Source organism: Amblyomma maculatum, chromosome 3 (assembly GCF_055883805.1).
Source record: "Amblyomma maculatum isolate TAMU_Amacu chromosome 3, ASM5588380v1, whole genome shotgun sequence".
Lineage (NCBI taxonomy): Eukaryota > Metazoa > Arthropoda > Arachnida > Ixodida > Ixodidae > Amblyomma > Amblyomma maculatum.
In genome coordinates this window covers 188,816,966-188,835,734 of record NC_139346.1, presented here as the reverse complement: position 1 = coordinate 188,835,734, position 18,769 = coordinate 188,816,966, and the positions used below count along the sequence as shown (strand labels likewise).

At 47.7% G+C, this 18,769-nt stretch overlaps 1 protein-coding gene across 1 annotated transcript in view; it reads left to right on the top strand.

Annotated features, from left to right (window-relative positions):
- Positions 1–18,769, top strand: part of LOC146197226 (alkaline phosphatase-like) — a 60,717-nt gene that overhangs the window by 25,151 nt on the left and 16,797 nt on the right. Inside the window, exon 2 of the mRNA XM_084599018.1 lies at positions 17,675–17,952. Within this exon, the coding sequence (XP_084455144.1) occupies positions 17,675–17,952 (278 nt within the window). The remainder of the gene's footprint in view (positions 1–17,674; positions 17,953–18,769) is intronic.

Below are 18,769 nucleotides of genomic sequence, written 5' to 3'. Positions count from 1 at the left end.
GCCATATTTGAGGGCTTATGAATAATGTGGACTTCCTAGTAGTGATTTTTTAACTGGCACTACACGAACGCCTTCTGCATTTTGCCTTCATCGATATATGGCGCACCGCTGCCGGAATGGGAGCTACGTACGTACTACATGCATACGACGATATACATACATATACATACATGCATATAAGTTACACATAGCAACTGAACAACAACGGCGAAGCGATGGCGAGGCGTCATCGTATCGCACCAGATTTTTCGTTTTTTTTTTTTTTTTTCATTACAAGCATCATAATGCATGCGATTCGCGTGATCGCGATTGAACAGCGACAAAAAACGTCCTCAGGGTGAAGAAGGCGCCACGTTTTCGATATTGCATTGAGAGCGACTCAAGAAGCAGCGATTTGATCAGAGAAAAGAGTTTCCTATGAAGGCTGTGCGTCGGTTTTTTTAATGTGCGTCACGTTTCCAAGCACGAACCTTGCTCCAAGACAAATTCAAAGGGGCCTTTGAGCCAAGTCATTGTTTCCAGACTTGATCTTGAGTTGCGTGATCGCGAAGTTTTTTAATAAGTCTCGAAATTGCTGGCATTGTCAATGCACTATAGAAACGCGAGTTCAACGAAAATTGAAACAGGACCCGAAGACAACTAGCAAGGACAGGCGCCGTGGTAATAGAAAGAAAGAAAAGTTACTTTGCTTCAGGAAGAAATACGGATACTATCTACCTACCAAGGCTACCTTGGTGTCAAGAAGGGCACACGTTGGCACGATGACCTTGCCCAGCATCTGTGGTGGAGACGCCTGACGGAGCTCGATCAGATCCACGGCATCTTGCGAAGCTATCAACAACAATGGTGTCAGATGGCCCATTCTTCTTAGCCCAGCTATAGTGCCTGCCCAGCCTCCTGAACCTGCGTAGGCCTGCACCCTGGTTCTTCATTAAAAAACGGGTCCGTATGATCCTACTGAACAGACCACTCGGCGAATTATTAATGAATAACCTGAAACGAATTTTGAAGCGCAACTTTATATGTGCGCTTCTGGAAGTCAGTTGTACGATTTTAATGCGATAGCATTAAACACCCTGTTATTCAAAATAAAAGCGCTGAGTCACGGACCGTAAGAAGGCTGAGTCACGGCACTCAAATGTGCGGAGTCATACTAGTCAAAATGCCACGGCACTCAAAAGTGCTAATTCATGACACTGAAAAGTGCTGAGTCATGATATTCATAAGTGCTGTCATAACGCTCAAAGGTTCTGAGTCATGACGCTCAGAATTACGGAGCAATGACACTCAAAAGGCGACCGAGCGCTGCATCGAACACAGCCTGCGTTCCTTTGAACGCATCAAAGTTCGTCAGCGTTCTATGAAGAACCCACTTGCATGCTTCACTAAAGAGGCACCAAAGAAGGTTAGGAGCTACTAAAGAGCAGCCAACGTACATGCTTTCACATTTCTCCAATGCAGATCTTTGCAGGGCTCTCAATTTTTCAGAAAATTTTGTGCTGTCAGCACAGTGAGTGAAAAATCACGGGTATCTCACAGTTATTAGTTGGCAGGTGACGTGGCTGGGCTCTGATTGGTCGCAAATATGTGTGACGTCACGAGACTACGTGACATGGTCGAGTTGGAAGGCTGTGCCCACTCTGCCAACTCTGGCTTCAATTTCCGTTCGCCTTGTACCGTAACCTGGAATCGCAAATATGCTTTTTGGCTAGGAGGCAGAAACACTTTCAGCGCATTCTCTACTGCTTGCTGGAAGACGGCATTCACTGATTGTGGAAAATGAGAGTAGGATGCTCGGACACAAATCACGCGCGTTAAGTCGTTGACTCCTTTGTGTCAAAACAAAAATAATAAGCCCAATTTTCCGTATAAATCCGCCCTCCACATAACAGGCAATTTGCGAATGCAATGAGACCAATGCACTCAGAAGAACGGAACGGCGTAATGTATATAACACGCTTCGCAGGCGATACGCATCTGTGTTGCCCGCGCCCTTCGGCGCCGTTCCGGAAATCCGGAGGTATTATGCGTGATCCCAGAAAGAACCGAGTACTATTATACTCAGCAGGCCTTCTGTCAAACTGGCTCCGAGAAAAGCGGGTCACCACACACGCACCGGCCCTTATTATTTACCACAGGCGATGGCGTTGCTTCGAGCAAGTTATCGGGTGCAGTTTGACGGGGAATGAAATGGAAGGCGAAGCTCGGTCGGAGGAGACAAGGGCGCCTGCCGGTGTCTTTATGCCATGGGGCCCGCATGGCTGCCTTCCTGCTCCCGAGCGCTCGGCGCACGTGGCCTCCGAGCGTAGTACGTCAGTGACGTGCAGCCGAGCGTGCACTGAGGCCGGTGTTGACCGACATTCTCGTTCTCGTACAGCTTGTTGCGAGCGACTTTCTCCGTCGGCAAAGGGGAAGTGAAATTTCGTTGCTGGAAACATATGAAGAGTAATTTACCAGCCTCTCCCTCGTTCTGTGTGTCGCTTTAGTTTTGTTCGGACAGGGTCTGTATGCCGGACTCACGCCAGTTTGGCGAAGACCGAGATGTGGCATACGTGATATTGGCGGTGAATGAGTGCAGTCGAAATTCAGCTTCCCGAGAGGGTAAGCTGGACGTGTATGGGATTGCGTTTTCTTCCCCCTAGTGATACTGCGCATGTGTCTGCACAATTACGGAGCCAAAGTAAAGAAAGAAATATAAGAGTAAGAATAAAAGTAAATGCGCTTCGCATCGAGTGAACTTCGTTTAAATTAGAAAAAAAGATGAACATGGAAATGCGTATCTGAACGACATGTATATGGTGGTGCGGAGTACCAGTGATGAAAGATGGTGCCGCCTTGATGGTGTGTTTGTTTTAGTAGTCAACGCTCTAGCGGAGATGGTAACTATCACCTACGCTGAAGCGGTTTTATGTACTACTACATCAGATGGATCCCTTAGCTTCGCTACACAGACAACAAGACTTTTAAAAGCTGGCTCTCCTGCAAATACTTAATCGACTGCGTGCGGAAAGTTGCTGCAGCAGTACAAAATCATTCCCAACAGTCGAACATCCGTCTCACTAATGAAAGAAGGGAATGTCCAAACGCTAAAAGTCTTCATTCCCACACACATGAGCTTGCGCCAATCTCAATATTGTCACAACGTGCGCTGTGTCTGTGCTCTTTGTTTGCACCTAGACAAGCTATATCTATGAGCGAGAAATTTAGCAATAGTAGAGCGGAGCCCAAATGTGGCACGCGACATCAAAATCCGTACACATCGTGCTAGGTCGGCGTGACCTACAACTTTCCTGTCTCACGTCGGAGGGCGTACATTGAACAGACCTGTAGATGAAAGATGCCTCAGTGTTATAAGCAATGTCAGCTAAGCGGACACAGTCCCTTTTCTATGGCCAGTAGAATGATGAGTTGACACGCGCAGTCCTGGTGGCTGCGGTGATTGCTGTTCGCAAGGAACCTTGGCTTAACATCTCGTCTGTAGCTCTTATACCGACAATGAATTCGAAAGTATTGGTCAGTTTTATCAATTTTATATGTATGCCATCTTTCGCCTGATATGTCTTTGACCATAGCCTCCTTTCTGTGACATGTCACGCGCATTTGACTGTTTATAAACAATTTCTTGTTGCTGTTTAGTCTGATCTTTCCGACGTATTTTTAGCTCGTTTCTTCTTGGGTTTATATGTTGGATTGGCATGTGTTCTTTTGTATGTTAGTGGTTTTATCACTTTATTTTTACGATTTTACCCTACTACGCAACTACTTCTGGTCACCGTCCCTTACGCTGCACACCTTCCCGTTTATTGCTTTCCTTTCCCTCATTGCACTCAATATGTGCCTGTTTTTGGTTCAGTAAAGCTCGACTGTTAGTCACCCTCGATTTACATGTTTTCATCACTGTGTGACGTTTATTTGCCGGCTGTAGTTCCCTTGCATCATGAACCGCCAGCTACCTGAGAAACAAACCCTTCTGCCAAACTGTAGACTTGCTCAGTTGTTATGGAGGTCGACTGCTGATCTCGCTTGTTCGATAGCGATGAAATCTAAGGCGCCCGTGTACTTCGCAATGACAGTGCACGCTTAGGAAGCCCAGGTGGTCGAATTTTCTGGGCTCCGTCACTACGCCGTCCTTATAGTAGCACATCTCGGATTGGGATGTTAAACAATTTTAATTCTGGAAACTAAACACAGATGGAACCGTTGGTAAGCATATAAGCAAAACTTGCAAATATCATTTTCTACCCGGGTGTTAAAACTACCAAGGAGTTACTCCTTCTGCCTAGGCTTTACGAGGTTTAGAGATTTTGCGCACTCGTCTATATAAGTAAACAGATTGCAGAAAACATCTTTTAGCGCTGCTCAGAGGCACGTTGATTGTTTGTTTAAATATTTTACGAATCTGCCAAAATGCAGTGATATTATAAGCACAGTTCTCCTGAACGCTTTCATATGGTTACAGATGAATGACGTGTAACTGTCTCAGAGGTCCGCTAAAACAAAATCGTCTCAGACCGTACATAGAAATTTGGACCACCACCAGACTAGGGCAGCTGCTCTACCACACTTTGTGTCTCGAAATGCGCCGTATAGTTCCAGCGAACGAAGTATTTTATTGCCCGCTCAAATCTCGGTGCTATGGTACTTTCGAGAGTTCCCATCTTGTCCAGCGTTAACTCCATCTTGTTTCCTTTATATGTTGAGGAATCCGAATCAAACAGTGCTCGTTTACTTTATATACCTAGTAACCTGGTACTGGTGGTTGTAGCACGATTCATCAGATTATATATATATATATATATATATATATATATATATATATATATATATATATATATATATATATATATATATATATATATATATATATATAGGGAAAATGAGGGTGCTCGTTATAATACATGAAGGAAAGAAGCCAACAGTCGGCGTGGCCAAGGAAAGCATTGGGGATTATGTTTTATGCCTTTTTTTAATTTTTACTTGGATAATCACAGAAATGAGTAATGTAATCTGCTTAGGGGAAGATAATTAAACACAAAGTAGAAGAAAAAACAACGTGCCGATGGTGGGGACCGAACCCACGACCTCCGAATATCGCGTCCGGTGCTCTTCCAACTGAGCTACATCGGCCGCTGTCCCCCCTGCTACTTTCTCGGGTATTATAGTTGTCTGTATACGAACCTTGAGAGTGTTCACCAGCGCCACCCTCAACCATAGCGGCGGACGTGGAACGTCCTGTGTTACCGCCAGCGTCACGTAGAACGTGACGCTGGCCGATGTAGCTCAGTTACCGATATAGCTCAGTTGGATACCGATGTTAGCTCAGTTATATATATATATATATTGTTACGGACGAAGGAGGAAGAAGAGGGCAGAGGCGCCGGCAGGAGCGCGCGCGCTAGGCCCGCGCACAGATTCAATAAACGTCATCTCACGACCATCGAGCATCTTCTCACTGTCCTCTGTTCTCCTGTTGTCAGCGCATGCCGCCACGTAACAATATATATATATATATATATATATATATATATATATATATATATATATATATATATATATATATATATATATATATATATATAGTTAAAGAAGCCAACAGTCTACGAGTTCAAGGTAAACGATGGGGAGACTCTTTTATGTTTTGAAGTTACAGGAACAGCTGTCGTTTGAAATGGCTGGAAACTGGCCATAATCACTGGCTTTTCATGAAGGACAGGCCCACTTCAAAGGATCTAGCCACCTGTATATGCTTATTCTGCCCAACCATCAGCGCGAAAATGATCCTACCTATTTCTATCATGTCAAACTACAGATGACTCTGGAGTGGCGTTTACTAAGCATGCGGTGACTTTTTGTCTGCCTGACACGGTGACAGAGAGACCGAGAGAAAACCATGAGCGCGGGTTCAACAGCAGAAACGCGGAAAGCACTGTCCCGCGTGTCTGTCGTGCGCATTAAGGCACGACGACACGGAGCGGTCGTGCTGACGTTTTCTTTTTTTTTTTTTCCTCCTGGCGCTTTGCTAGTGTCTTAATTCGTAATTCGTTTGTATTTTCCTTTTCTTCTTCACGGGGACGCTTTTGTCGATGACAAATTTCTGCCGCTCGCGGTAGTGCGTGCCGCGGCTGCAAAACACGCCCGAGCAGAACGGGCTGCTGCTTTCCAGACTTCGGCGATTTCCTTTTCTTTCATCTCGCAATCGCGGAAGCATTTTGGTTTCTTTTTCTTCTCCTTTCCGCCTAAAGGCGGCGCGCATGTACACTTTTGCGGCCGAGGAAGTAATTCTGAAACGCGGACGCGATAACTTACCGGTTCCTGCTCGCTGCCCCCCGAGTGCACTAAGTGGTGGCGACAGGACGTGTCTCCATCTCCAAACACCGGAACCTGGGTTTGATGAAGGCCCGCGTGTTTTTGTTTGCGCAGGCGATAATGGGGGGGGTGCATTAATGCGCACTGTGGTAAGAAGGTACCGCCAGGCCACAGTAGCGACAACGACATCAGTAATTATTGGTACTAATACAACGGAGAGGCTGTAATCCTTACTTAGAGAACTTACGCTGTGTGAAAATTTTCAGGGTAGCACATAATGCTGCTTAGGTGCAGTAATGTGAAAGCATTCCTCTTACTGTTGCCGATTATGTGGCTGCATATCACTCTTTATGCCTTTGCCGATTATCCAAGGAAATGAATGGAATAATTGACTAAATAATTCACCTAACTGATGAAGTGACCCACCATTACCTAATTAATTGATTAATTCAGGTAATTATTTCGTTCAAGTATTATTGTTACAATTAAGATGATTTCTTGACTACGTTAGCAACTAACAATTCGCTTAAATTATGAAAGGACCCTTAAGTTTCTAATAGAGAAATTCAAGTATTTCGTTAAATTGTTACATTTTTATTAGCCAATTATTGAGTCGATTAGTTGACTTTAATGTTTCTCATATTGAGATCCATGCACCTCAGCGGATCCGCGAAACCCACGCTCACACACACAAAAAAGAAAGGTTGTTCGATAGTTCTGTCCTGGCCAACGTTCTTATCCTGGCCAGACTCAGTTTAGGAAAATTAAAAGCAGGGCAGTTTAAAGCCGACAGTAGTTTCTTAAAGCGAAACTCGAAAGGAGTGCAGAAATGGATATCGCGCGAGAGAGGAGGAGAGATAACGTTTACGATGTTTGTTAATGCCGGAATTGGTTAAACCCCAGCTCTGGCTGTACTGCTTGACGGGGCTGCCATGCAAATCATCTCGGGTGTCCGAAGAGCGAGCGGCGCGGTGTCACGAAGAGTCAAATCATTTCTATAGCGTCGCGAACACTGGCCCCGAAACGTCGCTCTTCCACAGTCTAGTCTTTGGCACGCTGGATTATCAAGTCCGTGTTTTAGAGACCAATTTAGCCTTGACTCACTTCCAATTCCGCGACCTGCTCACGGAAGCTGCAGGAGCGCGCACAGGATACCCCCCCCCCCCCCCTCCCCTCCGGCCTCAAGGGGTCCCCCACCCTTCCCACTGGGCCGTAAAGGGTTCCCGACACAGCGACAGCTGAGAACCACTGGATTAACTAAATTGTCTATGTATCGAAATGACCCATCAATTTATAATAATTGAATAATGTCAACAATCAGTTATTTTATTAACAAATAATATTAAATATTGGTAACTCAAATAACTATTCCTACCATTTACATAATAGATTAACCAACAATTACAATAATTACCCAATCACTGGATGATCGACAGTTTTTTTACATGATCACGCATTGTCCACACGCCATGGTGAAGCTACTGGTTAGACAAATAATTTGCCGACGATTACGTTACTTCCTAATGCGACATTTGAGCACAGGTCATCAGCTGTCTCACCTTTCCAATAGATTGAGGCAAAGATTTCGAGCAAGACATGTATGTACAATTACAGACAACTTTCTATTTTTAATTTTTAACACATATTCCTTTAAGAAACACTCCACTAACAGTTCTTGACTGTCATGAAAGAAGCTTTGTGGTTAGAGAAATGAAGAGAGCAATTAAGTTTATAGGAGGTTGCGGGAGGCAGCGCGTTGGGTGCCGCTGACGCTGATGCCGCTGACGCCGCTAGAGAGTCAAGTCAACGTTGCTCTGCATTTCGGCTCAAGATGCACGCACCGTGATCAGCACCGTGATCAAGGAGAGCGCGCTGCTCCTCCTGTGGAGCATGGTTACGAGGGACGACGGGGACGGCGACGCGACACGTAGGAACGGGTGCCAAAGAGCTGCGCTCTAAAAGGGCTTCCGCATTAATATTTGTTCTTGAATGGAGAGTGAGGGATGACGCTGTTAGCGACATAAACTGAGACCGTGAATTGTTTTCAGACAGCTTGGTGTAGCGGTAGAGCGAATATATGGCGAGGAGAGAAGTAGGCTGGGGCACTTGCTTTCAGTTCATTTTCTGCACGTTATTTTCCCCCAAGTATGTAATCCTTTCTTTGATTCGTGAAAGCGCCCGCGTCTTCGGCTCATTACAGTCCGTAGCGTGCTACACACTCATTTGTTTTATGGAACATATCTCGTTACGATTCGTTGCTCATGTAAGTCACTGCATGTGCGCAGTACACTGTACAAGCGTTCCTCCGTACGCAGTAAGTGCCTGTTGTAGAATTTATATAGCGGCAATGGCAAATCAAATACTATTGAATCAAACAAAGCAAAAAACCCCTGACTGCTAGTCACGGAAACAACAAAACGCAACTGGCACAGTGCGGCTGAGGGACAACAAGGTGCTCAGGAGCGGGGTGTATTTAAAAGGTCAAGTTGACCACGTTAGTAGGTTAATAATAAAAGTAGTGAAGGGCAGTGAATTTAGGCCTAGCAGCTAGAAGTCCCATATATCTTCCTAGAGAAATTAACGTATTTCCTATCCTATCCTATAGGTCACATATAAAAGGAAACGGATGGGCCCACTGATGTCCTATCACAAACATCGCTCGGTGCCAAGACACACAAGAAAAAAGCGTATATCGCAGGCACGCGTGAAAGAAATGAGAGCCGCTAGCTAAATAAGAAATTTTATATTCTGGCATCAGTTTCATCTTTAAATGGCGCTCCCGTTTTTGCAACCGGTTTTCTCGCCGCGTCTGTAAATATAACTGGCGCAAGTAGATAAGCCGCGAGAAGAAAGCGTTAAGCGTCACATGAGTCGCATTATTCTTCTCTTCGTCCCAAGTAAAGTAGCGACCAAACTCGCGTTTATTTGTTCCCCCCTTTTTTTTACTTTGTTTTTAATTTAATCGCGCTTTTTAATCGCAGTGAGCGCGAAGTCTTCCCGCTGTCTAGATTCTGTCTTGTCTTTACGACAGGAAGAAACTCCGACGTCCGTATTCGCGCAGACAACTTTCACTTCTCGCCACACTTGCACCTTTGTCTCGATGTTCCTGGATGCGTGTCAAGCCGTTCCGGTTGCGTCTTAAAGTGCGAAACAGGACGGAACAAGCAGGTGTCTCTTGTCGCTGCTCGTCTCTGCTTTACGACGTTCTTTAAAAAACGTTTTTTGTTTTGCTTTCTCTATTTATTTATTTTTTTGCGCGGATAAACGGCCCGGGAAAGACGCACGCATTCGCGAAGCGACCAAGGAGGAAAACGTTCCGGAGATAAGAAGCAACCAACGTGGCCGTGCAACGCGGAGACACTGGCGGCTTTTTAACGCTCTTGCTGATCTTTTCTCCCGAGGAAGTGGAGACACGCGGGCGTACCTACAGCGCTGCCTGTAGTATATTTGCCTTTTATCCGAGACACAAGGCATACATATACTCCAGCTTTTTAGTACTAAAGCAATACATCACGAAGTCTAAGCAGTTCACGTTTTCTTGCGTAGTCAAACTTGCAAGCGCTGCCAACTAGGGCTTCACCATTAAGAGATGATAACAGAATCCAGCCTTACAGGACCTTGGATACCGATAGAGACAAGATGTCTCTGTGCCACGGAAGTCGAATAGTATGAAGTGGTTAAAGCGAGACGCTATATCTATGTCGCTCCTGGCAGCTTGAGCAACATGCATCACGGCCCCTCTCACGAAAATGCCTCTTGCAAATGATGACGAGAAGACAGCGACGTCATTTACATCGACCATCTAACGAAGATAAATACGCAGGACTAGTGCTTTCGTTATACTGTCGAATTTAGCCACGTTAAACCTTTGTCTTTTTGCCCACGTCGTTCATGAAATGCACTATAGCCTCCCAGAGGCTTTTCACGCCTCTCTCCCCCCCCCCCCCCCCGCGAAAAAAATGAAAAAAAAAAGACGCAGTTGATATATTGAAATGGAGAAATGTACTCGCGAGATGAACGAGGTTTTGCTGCTTGGAAGAATCTATGACGGCGTGAAATTTTGTTTGAAAATGCACTTACAGCTCGAGGAAAATTTGAGTCAAAATGTTTTTTGTTTTAGGTCTGTTTGAATTCGTAGAGAACATAATGTCCGTAGAAAGCGCCATATTCCCGCATTTACGTTATATGTGAAAAAAAAAAAAGAAAAATGCAACAAAACGGTCCAACCACGGTCCCAGGAAAGGTCAACACGAGCACTTAGTGAGCTTTAGTTATGTTCGGCTGTCGGCCTACTCACTATAGCTCAGACCAAGGAATTCTTCAACAATATATATATATATATATATATAGTGAAAGGGGGTTTTTACTGTGCTTTAACAGGGATAATAGCCCTGTCGAAGTTTCACGGCGAACCACACAAGAACACAGCCAGTCTCAGTCTTCACAAGCGAGCACGAGCAGCGCAGCGGCACTTCGTCGTCCTTATCCTCGTCTTCGTGATATTCTCACCTACTTAATCCTCGTCTTCGTATATCCTCGTGTAGTTCACTACAATTTCCCCCGGAGCGAGGAGGAGCCATCCTGGCGACCTATGGTGAGGGCAAGAGGAGCGGATCGTAGTAGGTTTTGAGGCGGCTCACGTGCACAGTTTCGCGGCCGCGATGACGCATGTCCGAAGAGGTAGTGAGTGGCTCCACGATGTAATTCACAGGGGAGGTTTGACGGACAATGCGGTAGGGGCCGTGATACTCGGTTCGAAATTTTGATGACAATCCCGGTGGGGTGCCGGGAACCCAAAGCCAAACAAGGGATCCTGCAGGAAAAACGTGTGGCGTCTGATCTTTGTCGCGGTGATGCTTTTGGCGGCCTTGAGATTCCGATGTAAAACACCGGGCCAACTGGCGACATTCCTCCGCATGTTTGGCAACGTCTGAAAGGAGAGTACACTCGGAGGAGTCGGGACGATATGGTAAAATAGTGTCCATCGTGGACGACGCCTCACGCCCATAAAGGAGGAAGAAAGGGCTAAATCCAGTAGTTGACTGCGTGGCGGTGTTATAAGCGTATGTCACAAAAGGAAGGACAGCGTCCCAGTTAGTCTGATCGGCGGCAACGTACATCGTCAGCATATTTCCGAGAGTGCGATTGAAGCGCTCAGTCAACCCGTTTGTTTGAGGGTGGTAGGCTGTTGTGGTCCGGTGTATGATGCGACATTCGGCTAGTAGAGATTCAACGACGTTGGAAAGGAAGACGCGTCCTCGGTCACTCAGCAGCTCTCGCGGCGCGCCGTGGCGAAGAACAAAATAATGTAGCAAGAACAGGGCAACTTCACGGGCAGTAGCGGCGGGTAAAGCGGCGGTCTCGGCATACCGGGTGAGGTGGTCGATGCCGACGATAATCCACCGGTTCCCAGAAACCGTGCAGGGAAGTGGCCCGTAAAGGTCAACGCCAATGCGGTCAAAAGGCCGGGCCGGGCATGGAAGTGGTTGTAAGGGGCCAGAAGCACGAGGTGTGGATGACTTTCGGCGCTGACAGGCGATGCAGGAGCGGACGTATTTGCGAATATAACCGTACATGCCGCGCCAATAGTAGCGTTGAGAGATCCTTTGAAACGTCTTCACTACACCAGGATGGGCACACTGAGGGTCGGCATGGAAAGAGGTGCAAATTTCATGTCGTAAATGGCGGGGAATGACGAGAAGCCACCGTCGACCATCAGTCATATAATTGCGGCGGTAGAGAAGACCGTCTCGTAGGGCAAAGTGTGGTGCTTGACGGCGTAAAGCCCGAGAAGGCGCAGCAGCGTTAGGAGAAGCGGACACGATCTCGATAAGAGATGCGAGCCACGGGTCTTTTCGCTGCTCCGCAGGCATGTCAGCGATGGTTAGAGAGGAGAGGACGGGATCAGCCGCCGTAGAGCAAGCAGGTTCGTTGGAGACGGGAGAACGAGATAGTGCGTCGGCGTCCATGTGTTTACGGCCAGAGCGATATATAACGCGGATGTCAAATTCCTGTAGGCGGAGAGCCCATCGTGCGAGGCGGCCGGACGGGTCTTTAAGAGAGGACAGCCAACATAACGCGTGGTGGTCCGTGACGACGTCAAACTGGCGACCGTAAAGGTAGGGTCGGAATTTTGTTAATGCCCACACAATTGCCAAACACTCCTTTTCTGTAACTGAGTAGTTGCGTTCAGCTTTAGAGAGGATACGACTCGCGTACGCGACGACGTATTCGTGAAAACCGTTTTTCCGTTGTGCCAAGACAGCTCCGAGGCCAACGCCACTCGCATCAGTATGGACCTCGGTGGGTGCTGTCGGGTCGTAGTGGCGAAGGATTGGTGGCGAAGTCAAAAGACGGCGCAATGCGTTGAACGCTTCGTCGCACTCGACCGACCACGCAGTTAAGTCACTGTTTCCTCCGAGTAGTCTCGTCAGGGGTGCAATTATCGAAGCAAAATTCTGCACGAAGCGCCGAAAATAGGAGCATAGGCCTATGAAGCTTCGAAGTTGCTTGAGAGAAACCGGCTTAGGAAACTCCGCCACTGCGCGCAGCTTGGCCGGATCAGGGCGAACACCTTCCTTAGAGACGATGTGCCCCAAAATAGTCAACTCCCTGGCACCGAAGTGACACTTCTTGAGATTCAGCTGCAGGCCGGCGTCAGTAAGGCAAACCAAAACTTGCCGCAAGCGCTCTAGGTGCGTAGCGAAGTCGGTGGAAAAGACAACAATGTCGTCCAAGTAGCAGAGGCAGATGTGCCACTTGAACTTCCGCAAGATGTTATCCATCATCCTCTCGAATGTGGCGGGCGCATTGCACAGACCGAAGGGCATCACATTAAATTCATAGAGGCCATCCGGCGTCACAAATGCGGTCTTCTCTCTGTCACAGGCGGCCATTGGTACTTGCCAGTAACCTGAACGTAAATCAAGAGATGAAAAGTACTCGGCACCTTGGAGGCAATCAAGAGCGTCGTCTATACGCGGAAGGGGGTAATTGTCCTTGTGGGTAATTTTGTTGAGGCGCCGGTAATCAATACAAAAGCGAAACGAGCCATCTTTCTTTTTCACTAGCACCACTGGTGAGGACCAGGGGCTTTGTGATGGACGAATTACACCACGTTGTAGCATGTCCTCAACTTGTTCATTGATCACGCGACGCTCTGCCGCTGACACACGATAGGGGCGCTGTCGAAAAGGCGAGTTAGAGCCGGTCTGAATGTAATGCGCGACTGTTGAAGTGCGGCCGAGAGGTGTGTGGGCGGCGTCGAAAGCAAAGCGAAATGTCTGTAAAAGGGCCACGAGCTGAGTCCGGTAGGTGGAAGGAAGAGCGTCATCGATGGCGGTTCGGAAGAAGTCGTCTGGCAACGAATCAGGCGTCGGATCGGACTGCAGAGCATCAATGTAGTTACTGCGGTAGGTCTCGGAGGCATCCAGGTCAGAGAGAAGGTGGGCTGGTTGAATGGAACCGGGAGATTCCCCACGTAGCAGAGTAATCGGGCGTGGGGACGGATTGTAGATGAGTAGCTTCGTGAAGCCACCGTGAATATCGAGAACAGCAGATGGCAGCGGCAGGTGCTTGCGGTGGATGAAGGATGCAGACGGTGTAAATAAAACACTAACGTCTGACGCGGCAGGACACGAAAGAGGCACAAGGGCACAAGCCTCTGGTGCTACGTCGACATCTTCAGCGATGGTCAGCTTTTGAGGACACACTGAACGGTTGTCGTCGGGCAGTGCGTCGCACAGTGCAGAAAATTCTACTTCAGCTCGGGCGCAATTGATCACGGCGTTATTTTTAGACAAGAAGTCCCATCCGAGGATCACGTCGTGAGAACAAGATGACAAAACTACGAACTCGACACTGTACAAAATACCTTCAATGACGACACGCGCTGTACATGCTGCTAAAGGTGCAATCCTCTCTTCACTGGCAGTGCGGAGCGACAAACCGTTAAATGACGTCGTAACTTTTCGTAATCGTCGGCAGAGTTGCTCATGAATTACTGACACTGCAGCACCCGTATCGACCAGCGCATATACGGACAGACCATCGATAGAAATCATTATAATGTTCGTGGGTGGAACATGAGGCCTTGAGCTTTTCGCAGAGTACGCAGTTCTTGCCTCAGGAACCGCGGAGCTTAGTTTCCCTCGTCAGCAGGTGGTGGTCGCCGGCGCATTGGTGACAGTGACCGGCGACGCGGAGAAGGAGAACGACGCGTTGTATATGAACGCTGTTCTGGGGCATACGCAGGCGGAGAGTGGGCAGAACGGAGCAGCGGTGGCGAGTAATCAGAAGACGCAGGCTCGGCCATGCGACGACGACATCGGCGGGCCACATGTCCAGCGAAACCACAGTAGTAGCAAATAGGACGATTGTCCGAAGTACGCCAAGGGTTGTAATAGCGCGCAGTGGGCGGATGAAGCGGGGCCGTTTGAGAAAGCGGTGCAGGGCGTAGAACAGGCTGCATGGGTTGTGACGGCTCAGGCGGTGGCCGCGCAGCCACAGCCGCGTAGGTCAAAGGGGCTGGAACAGCAGGTTGACTATACTGGACTGGTGCTTCGACGTATGTCAAAGGAGCAACAGAAGGAGCTTCAGGAAGCGTGGGGAGTGCTTCCGCAACTTGTTGGCGGATGACTTGCTGCAGCTTTGGCACTAAAGGAGTGGGAGCGTCAGGACGTTGGCGAACGAGGGATAGTTGACGGGCAACTTCTTCTCGAACGAACTGCTGTATTTGTGGCAGCAAGGTGGACTGGTCTGCTTCAGGTGTTAAAGCTGCAAGCGGCGCGGGGTTTGAGAGCGAAGAGCGAGTGATGTTACGGCGCTTGCGTAATTCATCAAAGTTGTGGCATGCGTTGATAACGTCGACGACGGTGGCTGGATTTTTAGCCAGAAGCATCTGGAACGCGTCATCATCAATGCCTTGCATAATGTGATCTATCTTGGTGCTCTCTGACATTGAAGCGTCCACGCGCTTGCAGAGGTCTACGACATCTTCAATATAGCTGGTAAAATTCTCACCAGGAAGCTGTGCACGGCCGCGCAGGCGTTGCTCAGCGCGCAATTTGCGCACTGCAGGCCGGCCGAAAATATCGGCAAAACTAGCTTTGAAAGTAGACCAAGATGTGATATCGGCCTCGTGGTTGCGGAACCATAGGTTTGCAACGTCCGTTAGGTAGAAAATGACGTTATTGAGTTTTTGGTTGTCGTCCCAGTGGTTGTGAATACTGACCCGCTCATATGAGGCCAGCCAGTCTTCCACGTCATGGTCGCCGGTTCCGCTGAAGATTGGAGGATCACGCTGGCGCAAAGCTCCAGCGCAGAACACCGCGGATGAGGGGCCGGTTGGACTGGGGGTAGTAGCGTCGGTCATTGCTTGTGTCGGGAGTGTGCGGCTGCGGAGCTCCAGGGCGGCAGGAAATGCTCACCTCCACCAAGTGAAAGGGGGTTTTTACTGTGCTTTAACAGGGATAATAGCCCTGTCGAAGTTTCACGGCGAACCACACAAGAACACAGCCAGTCTCAGTCTTCACAAGCGAGCACGAGCAGCGCAGCGGCACTTCGTCGTCCTTATCCTCGTCTTCGTGATATTCTCACCTACTTAATCCTCGTCTTCGTATATCCTCGTGTAGTTCACTACAATATATATATATAATGCGGGGGGACCCAGCTCCGTGAAACCAACTCACAGTTGTTCAGGGTCACCTAGCTAATCTTCCGTAATTTTTTCTTTCGCCAAATGTAATTAATTAGTACATATTAATTACGTGTTTTAATTATTGTTATTCGAGAAGAAGTGTCAACAAAAAAGTTGTAGACCTCGAAAAACGGCTCGCTACGTTGCTTCCATCACGCTAAGACTTACACCACCCTATTTATAGGCCTTCGAAACGGCTGCTACGTGATCAGTTATGTTAAATCATTCGCCAAGTGCGTACGACCAGCTTCATCGTAGAGAGCACTGCCAAGAAAAGCGGACTCTGTTATCTCGGATGCGTATCGAGGCTTTAAAGTGATGCATCAGTCACGAGGTAGTTTTTATTGAGAGAGTTAGCTGCTGAGCTAGTTGGTTGTCACACATAATTACAGGGAATTCATCGCAACACAAACACACATAAGAAAGGGGACACCATGGACGCTTACGCCAACTGTTTAATCTATTGACACTAACACACATATATAGCCTTTTCGGCTAAAGTGCGCGCGTACAAGGTACCAAGGAGAGGCGTCAATCTTATCGAAGAAAGCGTAAACGAAATGTTTTTGCTCAGCGTCATAAAGGAATACCGTCGTGCCGCTGATATACTTCGAACCTGCTTGTTTTACATAAAAGGCTTCTAAAGTTTCACGAGCCGTCTGATGCCTGCCTCCACCCAGAATACTCACGTCGCGGAACCGTGTACGCAATTGGCGAAAGCCCTACAGTGCAAAACAAGTCGCTCACCCTCATTATTTTTAATGTCTTTTGCATGTTCCCTAAGTCGAGCATTCACGCAACGTCCCGTCTGCCCAATATATGATTTTCCACAAGACAGTGGTATTTCATAGATGACACTGGCGGCGCACTTAGCGAACTTTTGGCAATCCCTCTTCCGACAGCCAACCATTTTTTGGCTTTTTGGCTTTCGCACATTATGCGACGGCTTAGCTTGGCAAGCTTGTTGGAGGCAGAAAATACCACCGGTACATCAAATCGGTTTGCCACTTTTTTCAGCCCATGAGAAATTTTGTGGACGTATGGAACCACAACAGGCCTTTCTTTTCCCGCCAGTTGATTCGCACCAGCCTTTATCTTCAGAAGTGTTTCCGCCACTGGCACTAAGACCGACTCAGGTGTAGTACGCCTCGTGTAGTTTTCGGCCGATAAAGATATCACTTTACGCAAGCGCTAGTTGGTGGAAACAACGTAGCTGCCTGTTTTTCGAGACCTACAACTTTCGCATTGACGCTTTTTCTCTCAATCCAATAATTAAAGATAGGTAATTAGTGTATGCTAATAAATAACTTTAGTGAACAAAAATACTGCAGATCAGCATAGGCAACTCTGAACATCTCTGAATTTGTTTCAATGTGCTAGGGTTAACCGTATGTTTTAAAACCTTGGTTACATATTTACCTGGAACACCCAGTACATTAGCCGGAGTAAAATGCTTAGCAGCTGGCAGTCTCCTATTCCTGCCCTCTCCCTTGATTTAAATTGCTCTAGTTGCCTGAACAATTACGGCCCATTTTGGCAGACTCGAAATTGGCTCCGATAACGCGCATTTAACTGAGTAACGATCGTAGTAATTGGTCATATTTGATTGGAATTGGTTTCATTAATTCATTGAATGATCTTACTTGGTTGTTGTTTGTCTGTTGTACGCAGCGAACCCGACGGCGACGTCGTCGGAGAGTCCACCAGTACCCGATGGCGAGGACGACCCAGAGTTTTGGCGACAGACGGGCCAGGACAGCGTCTCGCGCTTGCTATCGTCGCCCGTGGTGGACGCGCCAGCGAAAAACGTCATCGTGTTCGTGGGAGACGGCATGGGCATTTCGACGGTCACTGCATCACGCATCTACCGCGCTCAGCGAGACAGTGATCAGCCTGGTGAAGAGGGCAGCCTTTCTTTTGAGCGCTTCCCGTACACGGCGCTCATTAAGGTACACACCGTAGTCTTACAAGCGATGATTCCACTGTACCAACAGAGTACCAATATTGGGCCCATGGTTTGCACTGCCACGGATGTGCGCATTCTTCTCACGTACAAAGCCACAGATATAGTTTAGAAATCATTAATTAGCTAGAAAACCCCGCCTCGTAAACAATGCGTATTATCGGACAGGTAGCCAAAAAATATTTGACGTGTATCAGAGAGCTCTGAGAACTAATTCTTGCTGAACCAGAATACTTTACGTTTGTCTGCAGGCGTTGAAGTGAGAGAAAGAGTTCCATACTCTAATGAACTAGTTTCCCCTCTATTCCACGTTCTATTATTCACTCCGCGTAACTCCGTTCTCCACCCTGCACTGCACTGTTGTCCCCATTCCACTACCCACTCCGCTGCCTCCTTTTAATGCTCACTGTGTTCCACGCTGTACTCCACACTCTACACCGAACTATACTCCGCATGCTACTCAGCATACTCCTCATACACTAAAGTCCGCACTCTAGTCCGCACTTTACTGCATACTCTGTGCTCCACACACTGCTCCACGCGCTACTCGACAATCCACTCAATTCCACTGTGCTGTCTATCACACTACACCACTATGATCTCCACTCTACTCTACTCCTCACTTCACCCGCATTGCTCTCCACTCCATTCTAATCTCCAGAGTGCTTTTCTCCATTGCACTCAACGTCACACCGGGCCACATTGTACTCCCCGCTCTTACGTACAGTACCGGTCTCTTTACTAGCTCTCTACACTCTACTCTACTGCGCATTACTCGTTCTGTATATTCTTCACTATACTAG